Source organism: Dama dama, chromosome 11 (assembly GCF_033118175.1).
Source record: "Dama dama isolate Ldn47 chromosome 11, ASM3311817v1, whole genome shotgun sequence".
Lineage (NCBI taxonomy): Eukaryota > Metazoa > Chordata > Mammalia > Artiodactyla > Cervidae > Dama > Dama dama.
The window spans coordinates 10,696,885-10,717,884 of record NC_083691.1 but is presented as its reverse complement, the minus strand read 5'-3'; the positions used below and the strand labels follow the sequence as shown (position 1 = coordinate 10,717,884).

Genomic DNA, 21,000 nt, shown 5'->3' with positions numbered 1-21,000 from the left:
AGGTAGAAATAAGAAGAAAAAAGGAGGGAAATTTAATTGGGAAGGGGAAGAGCTTTGGGACTCACAAAAAGAGACTTGCAACTCCACTTCCTAGCAGTGTTCTAGGAGGTAACAAGTCTTCACAGGGACTCAGGTATGCACTGTACCTGGAGAGCTGAAACCTCTACACCAGAACCCCCATGCCTGGCAACGATTCTTGAGCTGCAAGTCAGTCATAACCATTAGAGCCACCAAACGTGAAGGACCCACATCCACCTCGACAACAGGCTTACCACTCACAGCCACAGTGGACTGAAAACTAACCTTCCACCCTTCTCCTGGTTCCTCACAAGCCTCTCAGATGCTGCACAGCCCTGAGGAGGGGTGGATGCCATTCTTAATCCCTGAGATTGAATTTTTCATGAGTTTCATAGAGTTGGGGCAGAGGGGATGTCTCAAGGTTGGATTTAATATCATTCAAAATAAATAATACAGAACTTCCTGGGTGGTGCAGTGGATAAGAATCCACCTGCCAATGCAGGGAACACAGGTTTGATCCCTGGTCCAGGAAGATTTCACATGCCACGGAGCAATCAAGCCTGCCAGCCACAACTGCTGAGCCTGTATGCCAAAACTACTGAAGCCCGCTCACCTAGAGACTGCACTCCGCAACAGAAGCCACTGCAATGAGAAGCCCGAGCACCATAACAAAGAGTGGCCCCTGCCTGCTGCAACTAGAGAAGGCCCAGGCAAAGCAATGAGGACTCAGCACAGTCAAAAATAAATAACATATATACAGTAATGCTTCACGGTTACCTCATTTTGTGAGATAAGATTCATACTGACTATATAGTCAATTAATTTAGTACCTTATGGATATCTTTTACAATTCACTAATCTTGGTTTCAGAAAAATTCCAGACAAGTTGCTCCATCAAAATACTAAGATTTTTCCATCATTAATACATTACTCCCAAAATTTCCCAGGTTATACTCTCCTAATGTATAGAATATTAAGCAATTAGTTACATAACCATGTGTATCTGCCTGAATTCATTATCCTCCCTGCAAAAATCCTGGTCTTGTGGGAAAGCCACCCACTTAGATTAGGGACCCATAATTTCCACAGTATAGAAAAATTAAGTCTACTGCATGATTCACAAGTCATTTACTTAATCTCTCAACAGATCCAACCATAAACAGCATTGCAGATTACCTATATTTCAGGATCTTAACCTAAAATATGTCCCAATTGTGTGCTAGTCAATTTTTATCAAAAAAACTCAATTAAAAAATACATTTCTGGTAGATTATGAAAGAATATAGTATATAATCCATTCTTTTGGATTTGTTGTTTTCAAAACTACTTGTAGGTTCTACAATCCTTTCTATCAGATAGACTCTCAGGATACAAAACAGAGAGTTAGAAGTTGAGAGATACTAGAAAAAATAGGTCTCTGTGTGGAATGGTTGATTCTAGGCCTGAGCAGAAAACAAATGATGGGTTTGGAAGGAAGCTACCAAAGTCTACTGGATTCTTCTGAAAAGGACCCAAGAGCCAACATAGAAGGGGCTTCCACTGGTCAATATGATCATCAACAAGAAAAATAATCACAATGGGTTGAAATTCACTAATATGTCTAAATCCATGAGTTGATAAAAAGACAGTCAGTCACCTTTGAAGCATGCCAGGAAAGCAATTCATGGTGATATTTGGTATAAATTATAAAAAGAAAGGGGCAAGGGGACAAGCCTTTATTCTGCTTTTCCTTTTACAAACTGTACCTAAGGAATATTAAGCAGTTGATGAAGAACGGATCAGCTGCCAGGGAGCTGGCAAGGAGGATGAGGCTCTGATAGTACAGCAGAAGCAAGTTCTGGGGGTAATGAGAATGTTTCATACTCTTCTTGCAGTGGTGGTTACAGGAATCTGTACATGTGTTAAAATGTCATAGAACTTTTCATTTGACTGTATGTCAGTTTCAAAAATAAAATTTAAGAAAATTTAAGAGAACTTCTTTTTATAAAAGCATTCCAGCTAGCAATTGAGAAGGAATGAAAGATTTAGAATGTCACCATCTGTAACCTCAAATGAAATTACAGACACTGATTACTGTGAGTTCCTAGCAGCAAAAAAGAAAAAAAAGAGGCCCTGAAAGAACTACATACCACCCCTATTAAGCATTCTTGCAAAAAAAAAAAAAAAAGAACCAACAAAACCTGACTCTATCTCATCAAGTCTCCAGAACTAGTTCTAACGACCAATCGACCAATTTATAAGACACACAGGGAACAGAGAAACATGCTAAATGATACCCAGGGGACCGAATAGGCAAAATTTAAGACTGTGAAAAAACTGGTTGGTGGTTGCCAATTGGTCAATGGGGACCGAAAGGAATTTGGGGGAATGATGAAAATGTTCTATATAATGATTGTAGTGGTGGTTACACAACTGTGTGCATTTGTCAAAATTTACAAAGCTGAACACTAAAATAGGTGAGTTTCATCATTATAAATCATACCCCAACCTTTTAGAAAATGAAAAATTCAGATTGTTCAGTTCAGTAGCTCAGTCGTGTCCAACTCTTTGCAACTCCGTGAACCGTATCATGCCAGGCCTCCCTGTCCATCACCAACTGCTGGAGTCCACCCAAACCCATGTCCATTGAGTCGGTGATGCCATCCAACCATCTCATCCTCTGTCATCCCCTTCTCCTCCTGCCTTCAATCTTTCCCAGCATCAGGGTCTTTTCCAACGAGTCAGCTCTTCGCATCAGGTGGCCAAAGTATTGCAGTTTCAGCTTCAGCATCAGTCCTTCCAATGAACACCCAGAACTGATCTCCTTTAGGATGGACTGGTTGGATCTCCTCGCAGTTCAACAGACTCTCAAGAGTCTTCTCCAACACCACAGTTCAAAAGCATCAATTCTTCTGCGCTCAGCTTTCTTTATAGTCCAACTCTCACATCCATACATGACCACTGGAAAAACCATAGCCTTGACTAGACGGACCTTTGTTGGCAAAGTAATGTCTCTGCTTTTTAATATGCTGTCTAGGTTGGTCATAACTTTCCTTCCAAGGAGTAAGTGTCTTTTAATTTCATGGCTGTAATCATAATCTGCAATGATTTTGGAGCCCAGAAAAATAAAGTCAGCCATTGTTTCCACTGTTTCCCCATCTATTTGCCATGAAGTGATGGGACCAGATGCCATGATCTTAGTTTTCTGAATGCTGAGCTTTAAGACAAATTTTTCACTCTCCTCTTTCACTTTCATCAAGAGGCTCTTTAGTTCTTCTTCGCTTTCTGCCATAAGGGTGGTGGGGGGACAGAGTGGGCAAACTATAGATTTTTTTAAAAAACCTTAAGATCTAATCAACAAATTGCAAGTCCTGATTTTATCTAGATCTTGATTTGAACAGATTTTTTAAAAATGATTAAATCAACCATGGATATCTGAACACTGATGAAATATTTAATGATACTAAGGAAATACTGCTAACTTTCAAGTTGTTGCTCATGGAACTACAGTTATGTGCTTGAAGAGTCTTTATCTTTCAACAATACATACTAAATCATTTACAGATGAATAATATGTATAGAATACACTTCAGGTGGAGGAGTTATGTATACACATGAAATAGGATTGAGCTGATACTTGTTCAAGCTGGGTGACAAACAATTCAGGTTCACTATAGTATGCTAAGATTATTATTCTAAGATTATCTATTATTATTTGAAATTTTCCATATTAAAAATATACAAGAGGACTTCCCTGGTGGTTCAGTGGTTAAGAAACTGCCTTCCAACGTCAGGGACACAGGTTCAGTCCCTGGACCCGGAAGATTCCACATGCCATGGGGCAACTAAGCCCAAGCACCATGACTACTGAAACCCCTGTGCTCAAGAGCCCGTGCTCTGCAACAAGAGGAGCCACTGAAATGAGAAGCCTGTACACTGCAACGAGACAGTAGCCCTGCTTGCTGCAACTAGAAAAAGCCTGGGCAAAGCAATAAAGATACAGCACAGCCAAAAAAATAAATAAATAAAAAATTTTAAAATATACATATATACATACAGAAAAGTAGATATAGAGTCTTGGAGGCGAGCTAGCCTGCTTAATCTACTTCTGCCTCCTCCTGGCACTCTAACCCCCTGGAGCCCTTGAATCACCACCAAGGAACCTCTGGGCTCTTTACGAAAACCCTTGAAAACCACTGCTTGAGCTAGTCTAGGTATAATTCTTGAATAAAATATTACCATGAAAACGTTGAATACTTTGACCATCTACTCTTAGGGCCCCCCCAGACACACACCCCCCCACCAAGTCTGTTTTTATAGAATTTAATTCTGGCACTTCACCTTAGGTTCTCACCGACACTTGCCCACAAGAAACAGCCTTACCACGGCCACTGCCTTTCTGCAGAGATACTGCCTAGGCCAACATCATCACAAAGAAACTCCCTAATATTCCTGTGTTTCAGTGTAGACTGGAAGACATGCCCCCAGTTTTCCACACAACTACCTCCAGAATATGTTTCTCGCCAAAGAGTGTACCCTTTGTACAGAAATCTGTCTCCCAAAAATAGACACTCCTCGTTTGATGACCACCTGCAGAAAGACTGCAGTGGACAGATAATACGGCCAAGAGACAACGTCTAAGAGACAAAGCTGTCTGGTCTGCTTCCTCACCGTGTACTCACTGCAGCACTCTACTGCCATCGGCACATCCCACTCCACATGGTCCCTCTGGGTTGTCTCATTCCTTTCCATGACCTGGATCACTGCGTATCTGCTGCTGACTTCCTAATCCGCATCTCAAGCCCTAATCTCTCCCTTCAGCTCCAGACCCATGTTTTCATTAGCCTGTTAAAGATGGGACACTGCAGCACTTAATGCTCCATGTAGCCAGAATAAACTCACGCTCTTACCCGAACCTAATCCTAGATCTGTTGTCTCAATTAAATGTGTTCCCATCCAACCTACTATTCATGCTAAAAGCTCCTCAAGATACTGTAAAGAAAAGGAAACAGCAAGCCACAAACTGGGGGAAAAAATCTGCAGAACATACACCTGATAAAGAATTTTCAGAGTATACAATATAAAGAACTCCTATAACTATATAAGAAGACCAACAACTGACCACAAAAATGGGCAAAAGATCTGAACAGGAAAATTACAAAAGGAGGTAAAGGAATGCCAAACAAAAACATAATGGTATAACTACACACCCCTAGAATGGCAAAGGGGATACATACATGTTAAAATTTATCACTGTATGCTTTAAATATATGCAGCTTACTGTATGCCAATTACATATCTCAATATAACTTGAAAAAGAATACCAAGTCCTGACAAGAATGTGGAGCAAATAAAATCCCATACATTGTGTTAGTGGGAATGCATATAGTACAGCCACTTTGAAAAACAGTTTGGAAATTTCTTAAAAAGCTAAACTACACTTACTATAAGACCCAGTAAGTCCACTCCTAGGCATTTACTCAAGAGAAGTGAAAACATATGTGTGCACAAAGACTTTAACTCAAATGTTCATAACAGTTGTATTCATACTAGCCAACTAGAAACAAAGCCAAATGTCCATCAACTGGTGAATGGTAAGTGTAGTAAAATCAAACAATGAAATGCTCCTCAATAAGAAGAAACTGACTACAATCACAAACAATAACACGGATGCATCTCAAAAGCATTATACCAAGTGGAAGAAGCTAGACACAGAAGACCATATACGGAATGATTCACTTACATGAAATTCTAGAAAAGACAAAACTACAGTGACAGGGAAAAAAAGACCAGTGGTTGCCAGAACCATGACTACAAGGAAACATGAACAAATGTGAGTCGTACAAGAAGCATAGGATACCAATGTTCTATATCATAATTGCAATGGGTGGTTATACAACTGCATATATTTGTCAAAACTCCTCAAACTGTATACTTAAAATTGGTGAATTTTATCATAGGTAAATAACACCTCAATAAAGCTGATTTTTAAAAATACTGGAAGTGAAGGCAAAATAAAGATATTTAAGCTAAGGATAGACCAAAGCTATCATACTGAGTTATTAATGTATGTCAGGTAGTGGTATCATGTAACACTCATTACTTCAATGAATCCCCTCAATAAGTCATTCATTGAATTAGCCAACAAAGAGTGACTAAGTATCTATTACACGTGAGGCACTGTTCTAAGTGCTGGGAACAGAATAGTAAGGAAAACAACAAGTTTATATGCTATTAGAGGAGGGTAATAACTCCACAAAGTGGATACTATCATTACCTGCCTTGGGCAAAACAACAAATAGGTTCAGAGGTTAAATACTTTATCCAAGAGCCCAAAGCTAGTATTAGGAAGAGCCAGGATTCAAACTCTAATTCAGGATTTCTCAGCATCAGACAATGTGAGCAGCACAATTCCTCAGTTGGGAAGCTGTCCTGTATGCTGCAGGTGTTTAGCAGTGCTCTTCAACAACCCACTAAATGCCCTGATTTATACAACTAAAAATGTCTCTCAGTTCAGTTCAGTCACTCAGTCATGTCCTATTCTCTGCGACCCCATGGACTGCAGCACGCCAGACTTCCCTGTCCATCACCAACTCCCAGACCTTGTTCAAACTCATGTATGTCGAGCCGGTGATGCCATCCAACCACCTCGTCCTATCATACATTGCCAAATGCCCCTTGGAGAGAAAATGGTACCTCGTTGAGAACTACTGCATAATTTCTAAACTGACATCACAGCCCAAGCATTTAAAAACTTCTTTCTTCCCACACCTGACACTTGTTCTGAATTCATCTCTCTTAAGACTTCATCACTAGGGCTTCCCAGGTGATCAGTGGTAAAGAAACCTGCCAATGCAGGAGACGCAGGTTCAATCCTTGGGTCGGGAAGATCCCCTGGAGAAGGCAATGGCACCCCACTCCAGTATTCTTGCCTGGGAAATCCCATGGACAGTGGAGCCTGGCGGGCTGCAGTCCACGGGGTCACAAGACATGTCATGTCTGTCGTACATGACAGAGTGACTAAACAATGAAGACTGCATCATTAGTCAGCCTACATCCTAGCTCTACTCTGTCATTTTCAACAGTCACACTGCTGCCAAAATTTATCCTCTAAACCTTCACAGCTTAGATGAAATGTCTGTAGAAACTGCCCTCATTACCAACATGAAGAATTACTATAAACTCTTAGGATATATACAAAGTCAATTATATCATTTCATTTTTGTGTGTCTGTCTCCCCCACCAAGATATGAACTTTTCCTCAGCAGGGGCCAGATTCATGTCTATATCCCTAGTACCCAGAACTAGAAAGCATTTAAAGGTTTTGTTTTCCTGGTTTTTTTTTTTTTAATTCAAATGTAAATTAAACAAATTACATACACCACCAAAATATATGGATCCTTTTGCTTTAAATACATCATACACACACACACACAAAACCCAAATCACACAATAAAGCTTTAATCACATGAATCTTATCCAAACAAATGGGTCCTGTTCCTAATAGGATCTGAAAGGATTCTCTAGTTCATAATCCAAAACTTATTAACAGACATATTGAAGCCTTTGGAACTCTTCAAAACCAGATAGAGATTAAGTTTCCTAATCTTAAAACCCCTTTCAGCCTAGTACGGTTTTTCAGGGGCATTAAACAGTATCACATTATTTTGACCACCAAAGCCCCATTCTGCACTAACTCCCTCTGACCACCAATTCATCTGTTTGTCCCCTATGTTTTTATTGGGCACCCCTCAGTACTAGGGGTACAAAGATGAACTAAAACAAGGAAACAAGAGTTTTAGTTGGGGGTGGTGGGCAGGGAGAACAAAGAAATGGTTAACAGTGGGTTATGAGGTGCTTATCTCAAGTCATCTTAGTTTTTCTTCAACTGTCTTATAGTTTAGTCCACTAGGAATGTTCTCAAAAGATAACTCAGCCACTAACTAATGTCTATCAAAAAGAATGACTTCACAGGAACTATCCTAAAATAAAAATCACACTTGGCAACCGTTTCCTAAAATGGGATAGGATATACAGCCTAATAGTCCACAACTCAACGCAGCAGGCCAGCTCAAAGCGATACTTAACACTACCTTCAGCGATTAACTCATCTTGAAATGTTCACCAGGAAGTTCCATCATTTGATATTGAGGATTTTATGGCCACAGTATACAACTCATAAAAACAGCTATAAATAATTTCTGGCTACGACCATTATATCCTCTCTCTATAATCTATCTTTAGAGCTTGTCTGGCCATTATTTTTTCTACCTTTAGAGCAATCCCAGAACTGTTTTCTGAGAAAAACCTTGGTCCTGCCCACAGGATCCCTTTAGACATATACATTGGCAGTCCATTCAGGCCAAAATGCTGACTTGGTCAGGATCTGACCTCAGATACGCAGAACGTGTGCCCTCAGGACTCCTGACTGAGAGTAAGAATGTAAAACTCTGTGCTGCCTGATGCTTATCAAAACTTGGTTACAAGAAATAATATTCATGAAACCAATTATTTAAGGATTCATTCGTTCCATAATTCAATCAAACATTCTCTAGGTGCCAGGAACCATTCTGGGTGCTGAAGAGAAGCAGAGTTCTGATAATTTATGCATCCCTCCTTATCTCTGAGCCAAGCCAAACCATCAGCAAGCAGTACACCTACACCCAGGTGCTTTGGCTCTCTGCAGAATGTTCACTGGTATCACCTAAACCTGGACTGAGCAGCATTATAAGAAGCACTCTTTAAAAAAAACTCTCTAGTATATTTATCACTTGGGATTTTTCCCCACAAAACCAGTGTCCCCATTATAAAAATCAATGAGAGAAATTTTTCTCTAAAAGTCAAAAAAAAGTGTGCCTCCCTTGAACATGTCTTTGATTTTACAGATTGCATGAATCTGGAAGTTGAGCTTTATTTTCTTCTTAGCTTTGTTCTAGGAAACTGAGAGCTAAATACGGAACCAACCTTTGGGAACCGTGAAGTACTTTCTAGTCTATATACTAACTTCGCCACTGATTTAATTTTATTATTCTTCTCTCATGTCTTCTTTGCCTTAACATCTTTATTTTCCATCCTTTTACTATATATGTTTAGAAAAGAGGTGGTAAATAAAAGGCATTTAATGTGCTTTTTAACCTAAAATTTATTGGATACTTTCTATGTGCCGGGCACTATATTGAACACTTAATGACCCTATCAGAGTTGAACTGTTATTATTTCCATTATACAAAGGAAGAAGCTGGGGTTCAGAGAGGTTTATTAACTTGTACATCATCTCAAAACTTGTATTTGACAGAGCTAGGATTCAAATTCAGCCCAAACCATTACACGTGGGTGTATCTACAAGCTATCGTAGGAACGAACTAAGAGGAAGGTGAAGGACAGGGTAGAAAGTCCACATGGAAGATGCAATGTTTGAGGGAAGTCTTAAAAGGAGGGAGCTTGCCAAGGAGTGAGCAGAAAGTATTCCAGAGAGAAAAAGGAATCATGCAAAAACCTAAACATAAGTTCTGGGAATGGCAAACAGAACATAGAGTTATATTCAGCAATTAATTCATTCTGAAGGGTTCACCAGAAAGTTATTTAATACGAGACATTTAGTAGCTCCATTATGGAGAATTTCCAAGGCCACAAAACTCAACTGTGGCTGGGAAGATAGGGAGAAGTGAAATAAAGGCAGTCTCTCTTTTTTTTCACTGAAGTATAGTTGAATTACAATGCTGTGTTACTTTCTGCTGTATAGCAAAGTGATTCAGTTAAAATTATATATACATACACTCATATATATATACAAACACTCATTTTTTAAATATTCTTTTTCTTTATGGTTTATCATAATAGAGAGCAGTTTCTTTTCATGATGACACTAAAAAGTCTGAATTATGTTCAGTAAACAAGGGGAACCACATAAGGACCTTAAGCTTAAGAATTACAAGATCAACTTGCAAAGTATGTGAATCAATTACAGATTCAAAGTAGGGTACCCAGTCAGGAGGCTACTCTAAAAGTCTGGCAATGGAGTAATAAGAGTTAAACAAGGGCTACTGAAAAGAAAGTAAATGTAAGCCATATTTGTGATCTTTAAATTCCCAGTAATGTTAGAAAAAATAAAAAGAAAAAACTGAAATTAATTTGAGTAACAGTTTATTTAATCCAGTATATCTAAAATACTATTTCATGAAGTAATCAACATAAAAATTAATAATGAAAAATTTGCCATGCTCTTTTTGTACTAATTTGAAATTTGGTGTGTTTTTTAATACTTAAAATATTTACCTCACCTTGGACATTAAGTTTTCATTGGATAAATCTGATCTGTATTCAGATTTCATAATTTACAGATGAAAAAGCAGATTCACATACCCAAGTTGTTCCAGATATAAACATTTTCCAACAGTTAAGTATCCATTTTTAAATTTAAATTAATTGCAACTAATAATATTAAAAATTCAGTTCCTCAGTCATGCGAGTCACATTTTGAGTGTTCAACGCCATACACGGCTACCATATTGTCCAATACAGGCCCAAAGAGTGATAAAGGAACTTTGGCTACTGACACTTTCCACCATCAGCATTTCATTATCTACTTACTGTTAAGATTTTCCAGGTATTAACATGGATAACTCAGCAAGTACTATTACAGTGGCCCTACTGGCCACATCCTCACTACTGTCACTTACTTTCTCTAGGCCAACGCCAACATCTGTGAAAAAGGAATCTTCAAATGACTACAAAGAATGGCTATAAAGTACCTGACACGTGGGATGTGCTCAGAAAATGGAATGGATGCACAGAATAATGCACTTGCTGCAGACTACTTTTGTATCTATTTTCCTGTGGTTCAGCTGTTTATTACACTCTATGTACAGTGAATTTTTTAAAAGTTACCGATTTTCAATTATTTATTTATTAGAGGCATTATACAATAACGTTAAAAGCTTCAGCTCCGGAGTCAGACTGCCGGGATTCCAATCCTGGTTCTATCATTTATTAGATGTATGATCTTGGAGAAATGCTCAGCTTCTCTTGTGTCTCAGTTCTCTCCTGGGTAAAACAGTGATTAACTGTACACTTCCTTGGGGAGCTTCAAGGATTACAGAAGATAATACAAATAATCACCTGTGCATCCTACCTGGCACATAGTAGGTGTTCAATAAACCTTAGCTTTTAAAACAGAGCTGGTGAAGAAGTTGAAATTTCGGCTAACATAAAAAAACTAGGACTTCTCACTTATCCACATCTGTTTGCCATATAATCTTAGATACAAAAAAAGAAGTGTACAGGTAATACTTTGAGGTCCTCAGAAGAGAGATCCTGCACACAGCTACACCCATTAAGGAAGGAGCTAAATAAAAACTTCACTGACAGTGTATAATTATGCAGTATAGCACAGGTGCACCCAAGCAAATGGAAAATACGAATAAAAATTAGGAAGGCATTTTGCCTTACCTGCTTTTCCGTTTTCGGGGTGGTTTCTCCACTGTGCCAGTCAGTCTACAGACCAAACAGATAAGATGGTAACTAAAAGTAACATACCAGAACACATCTGCGGGCCATACTGTGCCAGTCAAGAACTCAACGGACCGCCCTCGAGAACCCTAGACTCGCGAAGCCCATACCTGACCTTACAAAACGCCTTATGCTGTTTCCCAGCGACCCTGGGACTCAGTTCCCCTAATATCTGTTTTGCCCAAACCTTGCTCTGTCTCCTGGTCTCTCACTCCATCCTCATCCTTATTCGTCACAGCCCATCTCCCCAAAACCACCCACCACCTCCTACTCATTGTCTGCTTCATCAACCCCGCAAGCCCCTCCGCTTCCCCTTCCCGGTGCCCACCCCCTCCCGCCCGTGCAGTGCCCCTCCGAGCCCCGCCCCTCCAGGCCCGGCGCCCCCCACATTCCACGGCCCCCTCCACCCGGCGCGCGCGTTCCTGCCCCTCCCGGCCCAGCGCCCCGAGTCTCACCCGTCGGCGCCCCTTCCCTCACACACCCCTCTTACCGGCCGGGAGGGTGCGACCGCCGGCCAGCCCGCTCCGCCGCCCCCTAGGCGACCCCCGAGTTCCCCGCAGCCTGAACCCCCCGCCCCGCCAGTCTCGGCGCCCCCGAATGCCTCACGGCCCCAAGCTGCTGCCCTGGGCCCGCTCCCGCGCCCCCGCCCCATCCCCAAGCCCGACCTCCATCCAGCCCCCGCCCCACCTGGGGGCCAGGCGACTCCGCGGCTGCTGGGGCTGCCGGGCTCCTCTGACCATCCGGCTCCTGCTCCGCCGCGGGAGCTGCTCCGGCGGCCGCAGGGCTCGCTCGGGAAGCTGAGGCGGCGGAGGTTTGGAGTAGGCGGAGAGGCGGGCGGAGGGCCTCGCGCCTCTGCCAGGCTTGCCGCGAGACCCGCCTCCTCCGCGCCTCTCCTCGGCTCCCATTGGCTAGAGCTGCAGTGTAGCCGAAAGCCTGGCGGTCGATTGGACTCTCGGGCCGTCACATCCCGCCACCTAGAGTTTGGTTGAGACTGCAGGTGGCGGCGGAGGTGCCTTAGAGACTGCTAGCAAGGCCGGGGATATCTAAGCGCCACCGTGCGGCCGAAAGTAGAAACTGCGTCTCCGGCGCCAGACACCTGCGGGCAGGTTCTTTTGGCTCAGCTTCCTGCATCCCACACACCTGCTGGTGCCCCCCGACCCTGCGCCACGCCAGACCCAACAGCCAAGCGCTGCAATTTCCCAAACTCCTCTGGCAGGTGCGACAGTGAGCGAAGTCTCCAAACTGAGCTTCATTTTGACCACCTCATATCCGGTCCCAGACTACATCATGCTGTAATGGTCAGAACTCAGAGCTTCATAGAGAATCCAGCAAGGAAACTGTAAGAATCTTATCAAAATAAAGCGTGGTTTAGGTGCTCAGTACTCTGCAGAGAAGATCACAGGCTTGGAGGCTTCCAAGAAAGCAAGAGGTTTATAAAGTAAATTACCAAGAAAGGAAAATCAACCCTGCAAACAGAATTGATGCCATAACCAAAAGCAATGGGCTGTTTTCAAATGCCTGTATAGAATTGACCCCTGAATGTGTTGCTAACCATCCTGTGATACTGAAGGTAATTGTGACCTCTGCTCCAGCTAATCGATTTTGAAATAATTTCTTTGCATTTTTAGCATTGTTGCCAGACCTAAGCATGCAAGACTACCAGCACATAAGCATAATCAGTCATCTTTTCTGCTTTAACAAGACCATCCTTCAAAATAAGATGTAACTCATTAACATATTAACAAAATTCTTCCTTTTTGGTGGAATCCCCTTCCCCTTGCTGCATTCCTCTGTAGTTTTTGTTTGGTAGAGCCTCAGAATCTATTTGGAGCTGAGAAGAGGAATAATTTTCTCTTAAGCTACTTCTGTTTTAGTGGAACATGCTTTTGTGCATCAATAATATAACAGCTTAGAGTTATACACACTAAAAGGCTTGGGACAAATCTCTTACTGATCTCCACAAATGGCAAAAATAAGAATACTAATTTTTCATAAAGTCAAATTTATTTGGTGTAAAGGGCTGTCCTTTATTCTGAGACAGCTCTTTTTACATACTTCCTTCAGTGAAATGATGGTAAATTGTAATGGAACCTTTAAAATGGCATTGACAAGGAAAAACAATTGAACATGTTGGCTCCCCAAATTAGTATTTTACATAATCCCAAAATTATAGAACCACAGTCACCTAATTCCCAACCAGTAGTATCCACCCTTACTATTACACTATTACCAAGCCAGAAAAAGGAAAGAACCCCAGAATAATCTGTCAGACTGGGAAAGATGGGGTAGGAGTCCTGGTGGGATCAACTTACTAAGACGACTAATTTTGAAAGTCATTTACTATGTTTCTCAAAACATGAATTAAAACTATCCTGTCTGGTTTTCAAGGTTTTTCACCATTGGCCAATGCTTCTGTAACACAGTATTGTCAATAGAGCTGCAGCTATTCATTTCTTAAGCTTTCCCAAGAAGTACGTACCCTCAATTCTATCTCCAAATCATGTCCAAGTTCTAGTAATCCCTGCTTCTGTGCTTCTACTACATGAAATGCATGGCCCATCATTCTGGTACATGTTCCTCTTTCAATTCACACTTCCTCTTTTAAGCCTTCCCAACTACTCCATCCTAATCAAACATTTCCTTCTCCAAATTTGTTGTACTTACATAAACTACACTATGTCAGCAATTATATATTGCCTTGGATTACTCTTACTTCCTAACTACAATGAATTTGGGCAAATGGCATATAAGTGTGCTCTCAATAAACTGCAACTTTAGGTCAGGGACTGGGTATTTTGAGTGCTGTTTTTAATCCTGAGACCAACCCTGTATGTATTCTTAGACCCAGAATTTTTAAGATTAGAATCCAACTTGCTTGGGAGTCACACAGCTACAACAACCAATACTGTGTAAGATGTACGACTCTAGGATGCCTTAAAGGGGTTCAAGTTCTAGCTCTCCTTCGAGTTACCTATGATCTGTTTCCGAATCTGATGAACAAAGAGGTAATATAGTCATCGAGCCATTTTAAGGATGATACAAAATAGGGCATGTACAGTATTCAGCTAAGTGTGCTCAATACAGGTTAGCTGTTCTTACTGCCTGGCAGACCTGGGGTTCTTTCCTAGATTGATCCCAAAACCTATATTCTTTCCACTATTCCATAATGCCTGCATTCAGTCTTTAATAACGCATTTCCATTTATATAAAAAAGAGCAAACTGCCGAGAACAGTGGATCCCCAAGGACTGAGTGGAATATACTTACCTAGTAAGTATTTTTGTTGACACACATGCAAAAAAAAAATTCATAAACGTCATGCATTTTTGAATTAAGGAAACATTTGAATGATCCAAACCAGCATAAACTTACTATCACAAAGGTGAAAAAGGCACATATTCACCAAGGGATTAACAGGAAAACTAGTAACAGGGGAACAGGCTCCTTCCCCAAGCATCTACTGTGCGTGGTTTCACGCTAGGGGACTTTCCAAATGCTTCTGTTCGGTGTTTTACTACTGTATATTTCATTAGCATGACTTCACACTGTTTAATTACGCAAGTGAAAGAGTTGTGACGATCTCATGAAGCAGGGTTCTGGGCAGTGGATCCAGCACAGAACAATGAATGTTGCCTTTAAAGAACTGGGACACTTAAGAGTCAAATGCAGAACAAGAAAAGTTTCACTTCTGTTTACTAGTCAAGCAACCAAGTAAAGGAATAAGCATTTTTTTAAATTGTGTTATATAAAATGCTAACTTCTTGTTGGGACATACTACAGACTGCATTAGATAAAATTTTTTGACAAACTTCCTATAATCTTTTTATTAATTTACACTGAGAGAATATAGCACCTTTCATCCAAAGAACTGAAGGTGCTTTACAAACATTGGCATTTAGAAAACAAGTACATTTAAAAATCTGGATTTTTGCTGTTAAATCTCTTCCACCCCAGATATACAATTTTTTGGAGGCTGATGGAAAGCAATTCTATTTCTGACAATGAAAGAGGCTCAGAGAGAGTTCGGATTTGCTTTCACAGTACAGGCATTTTCCAAAACCTGATGCTGGGCTTACAAAGCAAAAACACACAAATCTTAATGCGAAGAACAGTATTTCAAACCTTATTTCAAAAGCAAAACCCAGGGTTTAAGACATCAAAATCGTCCAACAGTTCTAGACATCCAGATGGAGTAGGAAATGATGCAGGCTGCATATTAGAGATGTGCTCTTGATCCAGGCTTTTTAGGATCACACTCAAATAAACACATTTAAAATGGTGAGATTTTTCAGGAAAAAGCATTAACCGAGAAAAAGCTAGCCAAGAGCATATCAGAAAAATGAGGAAAGGGGAGTAATTGGCAATTAAAAGTAGACAGTTCTCACTAGAGCCTAGGACATTTTATTAGAAACCAAGTATATCATTGGCAAATAAAAATAGTTATTACCCCCATTAATACAACATAAGGGATTTTACATTCAGCCTAGACACAGGGAGTAACAGAGCCTCCTGCCTATAAATCTGTGACTTGCAAGTATTTTCCACCACATGATTACTCTAAATAGTACATAGCCCTTTTTATTAGAGGGATCCAAATATTCCTTTTAGGCTTACAAAGTCCAATACATTCACTCTCTCTTCCCTTTACATGTCTAATAGTAAAACTTTTTTTCATGCAAAAAGCCATTATTCCGTTGAAGAGAAAAAATCAGGCAAAACAGAGATGGCAGTTAAGGAATGGACAGAAATATTGGCACGTGCCCAACTAGTGACAAACAAATGCAGTACACCATGACTTAAAAATAAAAGTCACATTACACAGATAACTAAAACAACTACATCAATCTAAGCTAAGGAGTGTCAAATGGGAAGGAAGAGCTGAGGGTTACTGATTTTATTGGTACAACTTAAAAGCAGGTGAGAGCAAGCACTTAAATACAATTTATGGTAACAGAAAAAAAAAAAAATACTGCAGAGAGCTGTTCCAAGACCAAACCAAGTTGTCTGCATCATTAATTTCCAGTGTTTCACAATTAGTAAAATACATAGCTACATATCCCTGTAAGATAAAAAATACCTTTCCCCCTGAATTACACTGGGGTCAGGGCAGTAACACAAAGCTACTGACCCAACAGTTCAAGTGTTTGCAGCAAATGTCTTAGTCACTTCTTTCTTGCAGCTACACAATTAAAAACTATACAAGGAGTTGTGTGGTTAAGGGGGTAAAAATTAAAACAGTATTGTGCTCATTTAATAAAGGAAAAGCCCTGATGAAAAATTATGTGCCAAGAAGCTTAGACTATAAAGATTTTTATTGCATTTTTAGGTAACCTGGAAGTTCTTATCCTGAATGGGAAAAAGTTGGTTTTCAAAACTACCTGAACAGATGCTAAAGTGCTTTATTAATTGGCTGGCTTCACAAAGATTTCCTGGAATGACAAAAAATTAATTATAGTAGTAAATGGATACCAACTATTTCACAAAATGGTTAATTCTAGCATCATTTATGACCAAAGTCATAAGAGACACTACTGGAACACTTGTCCTTATTAAGCGGACAGTTGCATATCAAGAACTGATCATCACAACCCTTTGGATATTCAAATTACTTACACAAAGCCAAAACATGGTATCACAGACCTTTACAAAAAGGACAATTTGGGTTTTTTTCTACACTTTAAAAAATCTGCTTCAGATTACAGTCCACAAATACAAGAGTCCTGACTTTTCAACGTTTCCAGTTGCAGTTAAAAAATGAATACTTTCTAAAAGTTAAGGTCAAGTGTTACAGCAAGAGAAGAATGACTCCCATTGAAAAGTACATATATTTTACTTAATGATACTCATGATAGACTGTAAACTGGATTGATCATATTCTACTCAACTGGTATCAAATGAACACATCAGCATTACAAGTATTAAATGTTTTTCTATTACTAGAGAGGATATAAACCAAAACATTAATATGGCAGTCATTTATTTTAGGCACAGTTTAGTGATTTTTTTAAAATAAATAGTACTGAATTTCAGTTGAAGTTTTAAACTTAATAGCCAAAGGGTCAAGAACTTTGATTAGGAAAAAAAAAAGAATAACTTTAAGCTAACAACGTATGCTGTTTAAAATTTCTAACATTTTAACCTATCTGAGTTTTTTTTAGGATTACTTTATTAAAAAATACAAGGAATCTGGAAAAAGATCAATACAATTATCTTAATGTACAAAGTCATAAGCTAGAGCAGTTTTAAAACCAAAATTTAAAAACACAACAAAGGGCAGCCCTTTAGACCAATTTATTTTATATCCATTTAAAATATCATCCAACAAAGGACAACGAAGTTTACAGCTGGGACGGTATACATAACTCGAGTCATTTGCAGTCCATCGTGCCCACTGGATAACAACTTTGCTGCTGAAATCTCTTAAAACTTACCAAACTAAACAAAAGACCGAACAATGCAAAAGGAGGGGTACTGCGGTGTCGTCTGCTCTGTCAATTGGCTTTTACAAAGGAGACACGTTCTGTTTCCCTCAGACCGGTAAATAAGCAAGAGCTACATGCAGCAGTGTGAGTATTAAGACATTTCTCAAGTCTCCTCAAATGAGTCCAAGGCGGGGACGGGATAGGGGGAGGAAACTGATAGAAAAACGTTGCTATAGACACCATAACAAACAATAAATTTAGATAATTTAAAATAAAAAAAAAAGGCAAGAGGCAGCATTTCAGCAGCAAAGTGCTCAATAAAAAGTATATTGTAGAGGGTAATACACAAAAGTTGGGGTAAGAAGAGGGCAGAAAAATGGGTCAGCAGGATGGGGCGAAGGCCTCAAAGGAAATACGGCGTCGTCGTTCTGGGAGGAATAACACGTTCTGAATCTGGAACTGCCCGGAATAACTTTGGTTCTCTTGTATTTACATCTTTGAAGACCATGATTGAAGCAATATTTCCACAACGATAGCAGTAATTAGGAGCAGACCATACTGTTACCAGCTTCTCATCAAACATAAATTTATAGCCTTCATGCACTAATTGATGTGCTCTGCAGATGAGTTTTAGGTTGTTGATATGAACAAACTGCAATTTAGAAAGGTTCTGTTAAGTATTCAGCACATTTTTCAATAAATCAACCTACATATATAAGAAAATAAGCATTTAAATTAAGTATAAATCCTGTATCAACTAAAGCTCTCCTGATTATAGAACCCATTCTACTGTTATTCCCCACTAATTTTCCTAAGTCAGACACTTTGGCCTGAGTTATAGAAATAATCACATAATTAGACACAAATTTCTGAAAGAAAAGCATTCTGTAAGTACATTCAGATATGAAGCAAAGCTTTTTATGGTTTAATAATAAACATATTACTATCAGTCTGCATCCCAGGTGGCGCTAGTGGCAAAGAATCCGCCTGCCAATGCAGGAGACACAAGAGACATGGGATCAGGAAGATGCTCTGGAGGAGGAAAATGGCAACCCACCCCAGGAATCTTGTCTGGGAAATCCCATGGACAGAGGAGCCTAGCAAGCTACAGTCCATGGGTTGCAAAGAGTAGGACATGACAGCACACAAACACATTACTATCAATATCGATCATTTACTGAGGCTTCAGTATGGCTCTTAAAAAATTTGGAAAGAGATTTATTATCCTTCTCTTGCAACTGAAAGAAACAGAGGCTCAGACAAGATAAATCTAGCTCTCTGACTCCACTATGCTGGATTAGTTTATCCTGTGTATGTGTGTGTATTTTTAAATGAAAATAGCTGAACCTCAAAAAAATCTGCCTATTCACAGTAAGCACACATATCAAATCATTATGTTATATACATAACTAATACAATGTTATATGTCAATATCTCAATTTAAAAAATAAATATACACTAAGAAATATATATTAAAAAGTTGCCTATCTTGCCCTTATCTCATTACTTTCACTGTTTGAAAGAAGAGGAAAATTTATTTTACACATAGTACCAGTGGATGCTAAAGGAGGTGCTTTTATTTCATGATCTCATTTAACCTTAAGGAAAGACATATGATAAACCAGACAAGAAATCTGATATCCACGAGCACCACAGTTTGAGTAAACTAGACTAGAAGTTTGGTATCTATAACAACCATAGTTCTTTACATATGCCATTAGCGACCAACAAACCACTTTTACAAAAATGTTGGCTTTACCTCATTTGTGACTTTTGCGCCAAAAAGCCAACCTGCTCCTCGGGGACTGATTGCCCAAGTATCCACATCTTCAGGATCTGACCAAACCAGATCACAAAATGCTCCTTTATGGGGAATTTCCTGATTCCGTTCAATGGTTCGAATTTGATCCAGTGTTTTGATATCAGGAGATAAACCACCATGAACACACAAAATCTGCTCATCTATTAACTAGCAAAAAAAGATAACAAAGAGTTGAATATATAACAATAAACTCAGTCATACCTAAATTCATCAATGAGTGCTAATGATATCAATATAATTGAGATGGCAATTAGATAAACATATGCAAAGTGTTACTGGCAGAAAAATACTTAAGTTTTTGAAAAGATTTACATAAACTTACAGCTGCTACTGTCAGCATGTCAAAAACTTTGGTACAGTATCTCCAGGCATTAGCATTTCCGTATTTGGTTTGGCACTCATCTATGAGAGAAACAGAGTTCTCATTAATGAAGTTCTGAATATGCTGATAAAAATAAAGAATACAAGGGAGTTCCCTGGAGATCCAGTGGTTAGGACTCAGCGCTTTCACTGCCGTGGCCTGGGTTCAATCCCTGGTTGGGGAACTAAGATCCTGCAAGCTGTGAGGCATGGCCAAAAAATAAATAAATGAAATAAAATAAATAAAGGATATATCTAACACTAGGACAACAGAACTTATGCTTAAACTAGGATGGCAGGTTATGACACATATTTAGCCCTGGTAGATCCCCCATGTAGAGCCAGGAGACTAGTAGCTAACTGGTCTAGGAAAGTGGTCCTACTTTTCATTCCAAAAGTGGCCCTAAGAAGCAGCTGAAATTATTGGTCAAATGCTATAATCAAGAAGACCTAAATATTAATTTCACATAACCCAGAGCAAACGTTTTTGTCTCATCATTAACACTGGGAGTAGTTCCCTGGTGGTCTGGTGGTTGGGACTCCTTGTTTTCACTGCTAAAGGTGCAGTTTTGATCACTGGTCAGAGAACCGGGTCCTACAGGCCATGTGGTGTGGTCAAATAAATAAACAAACTTTAAAAAAGTTCTGGGCAATTCCATCAAACACAGTAATGTATTTAACGTGACTACTTTATGCTAGCAGGATAACCAAACACATTAAAGGACCCTTAATCACAAGAACATGGGTAATCCCCTTTTCAACATTTCTCAGACCTACATTGTTTCTCCTGAGATTTTCTGCAGATTGTGCAACTACACACTTGAGTTCTAGTAAGTACCCTGGTAGTTATTGCTAGGTCTTATATATTCTCAGCTGAACATTCTCTCTGCTG

General features: G+C 39.6%; 2 protein-coding genes across 4 annotated transcripts in view; both read right to left on the bottom strand.

Moving 5' to 3' along the window:
• Window positions 1-12,357, bottom strand: part of SCAI (suppressor of cancer cell invasion) — a 114,936-nt gene extending 102,579 nt beyond the window's left edge. For all 3 annotated transcript variants that reach the window (XR_009694641.1, XM_061154669.1, XM_061154671.1), the window contains exons 1-2: window positions 12,193-12,357; window positions 11,446-11,490 (exon numbers count right to left, since the gene is read on the bottom strand). Coding sequence is in view for 2 of the 3 variants with exons in the window: in XM_061154669.1 (XP_061010652.1) it covers window positions 11,446-11,490; window positions 12,193-12,245 (98 nt within the window). In the remaining variant the exon portion in view is untranslated. The remainder of the gene's footprint in view (window positions 1-11,445; window positions 11,491-12,192) is intronic.
• A 2,822-nt stretch (window positions 12,358-15,179) lies between these two features.
• The window catches only part of PPP6C (protein phosphatase 6 catalytic subunit), a 38,209-nt gene continuing 32,388 nt past the window's right edge, over window positions 15,180-21,000 (bottom strand). Inside the window, exons 5-7 of the mRNA XM_061154668.1 lie at window positions 20,071-20,150; window positions 19,686-19,895; window positions 15,180-18,578 (exon numbers count right to left, since the gene is read on the bottom strand). Of these exons, the coding sequence (XP_061010651.1) occupies window positions 18,330-18,578; window positions 19,686-19,895; window positions 20,071-20,150 (539 nt within the window). The 3' untranslated portion in view covers window positions 15,180-18,329. The remainder of the gene's footprint in view (window positions 18,579-19,685; window positions 19,896-20,070; window positions 20,151-21,000) is intronic.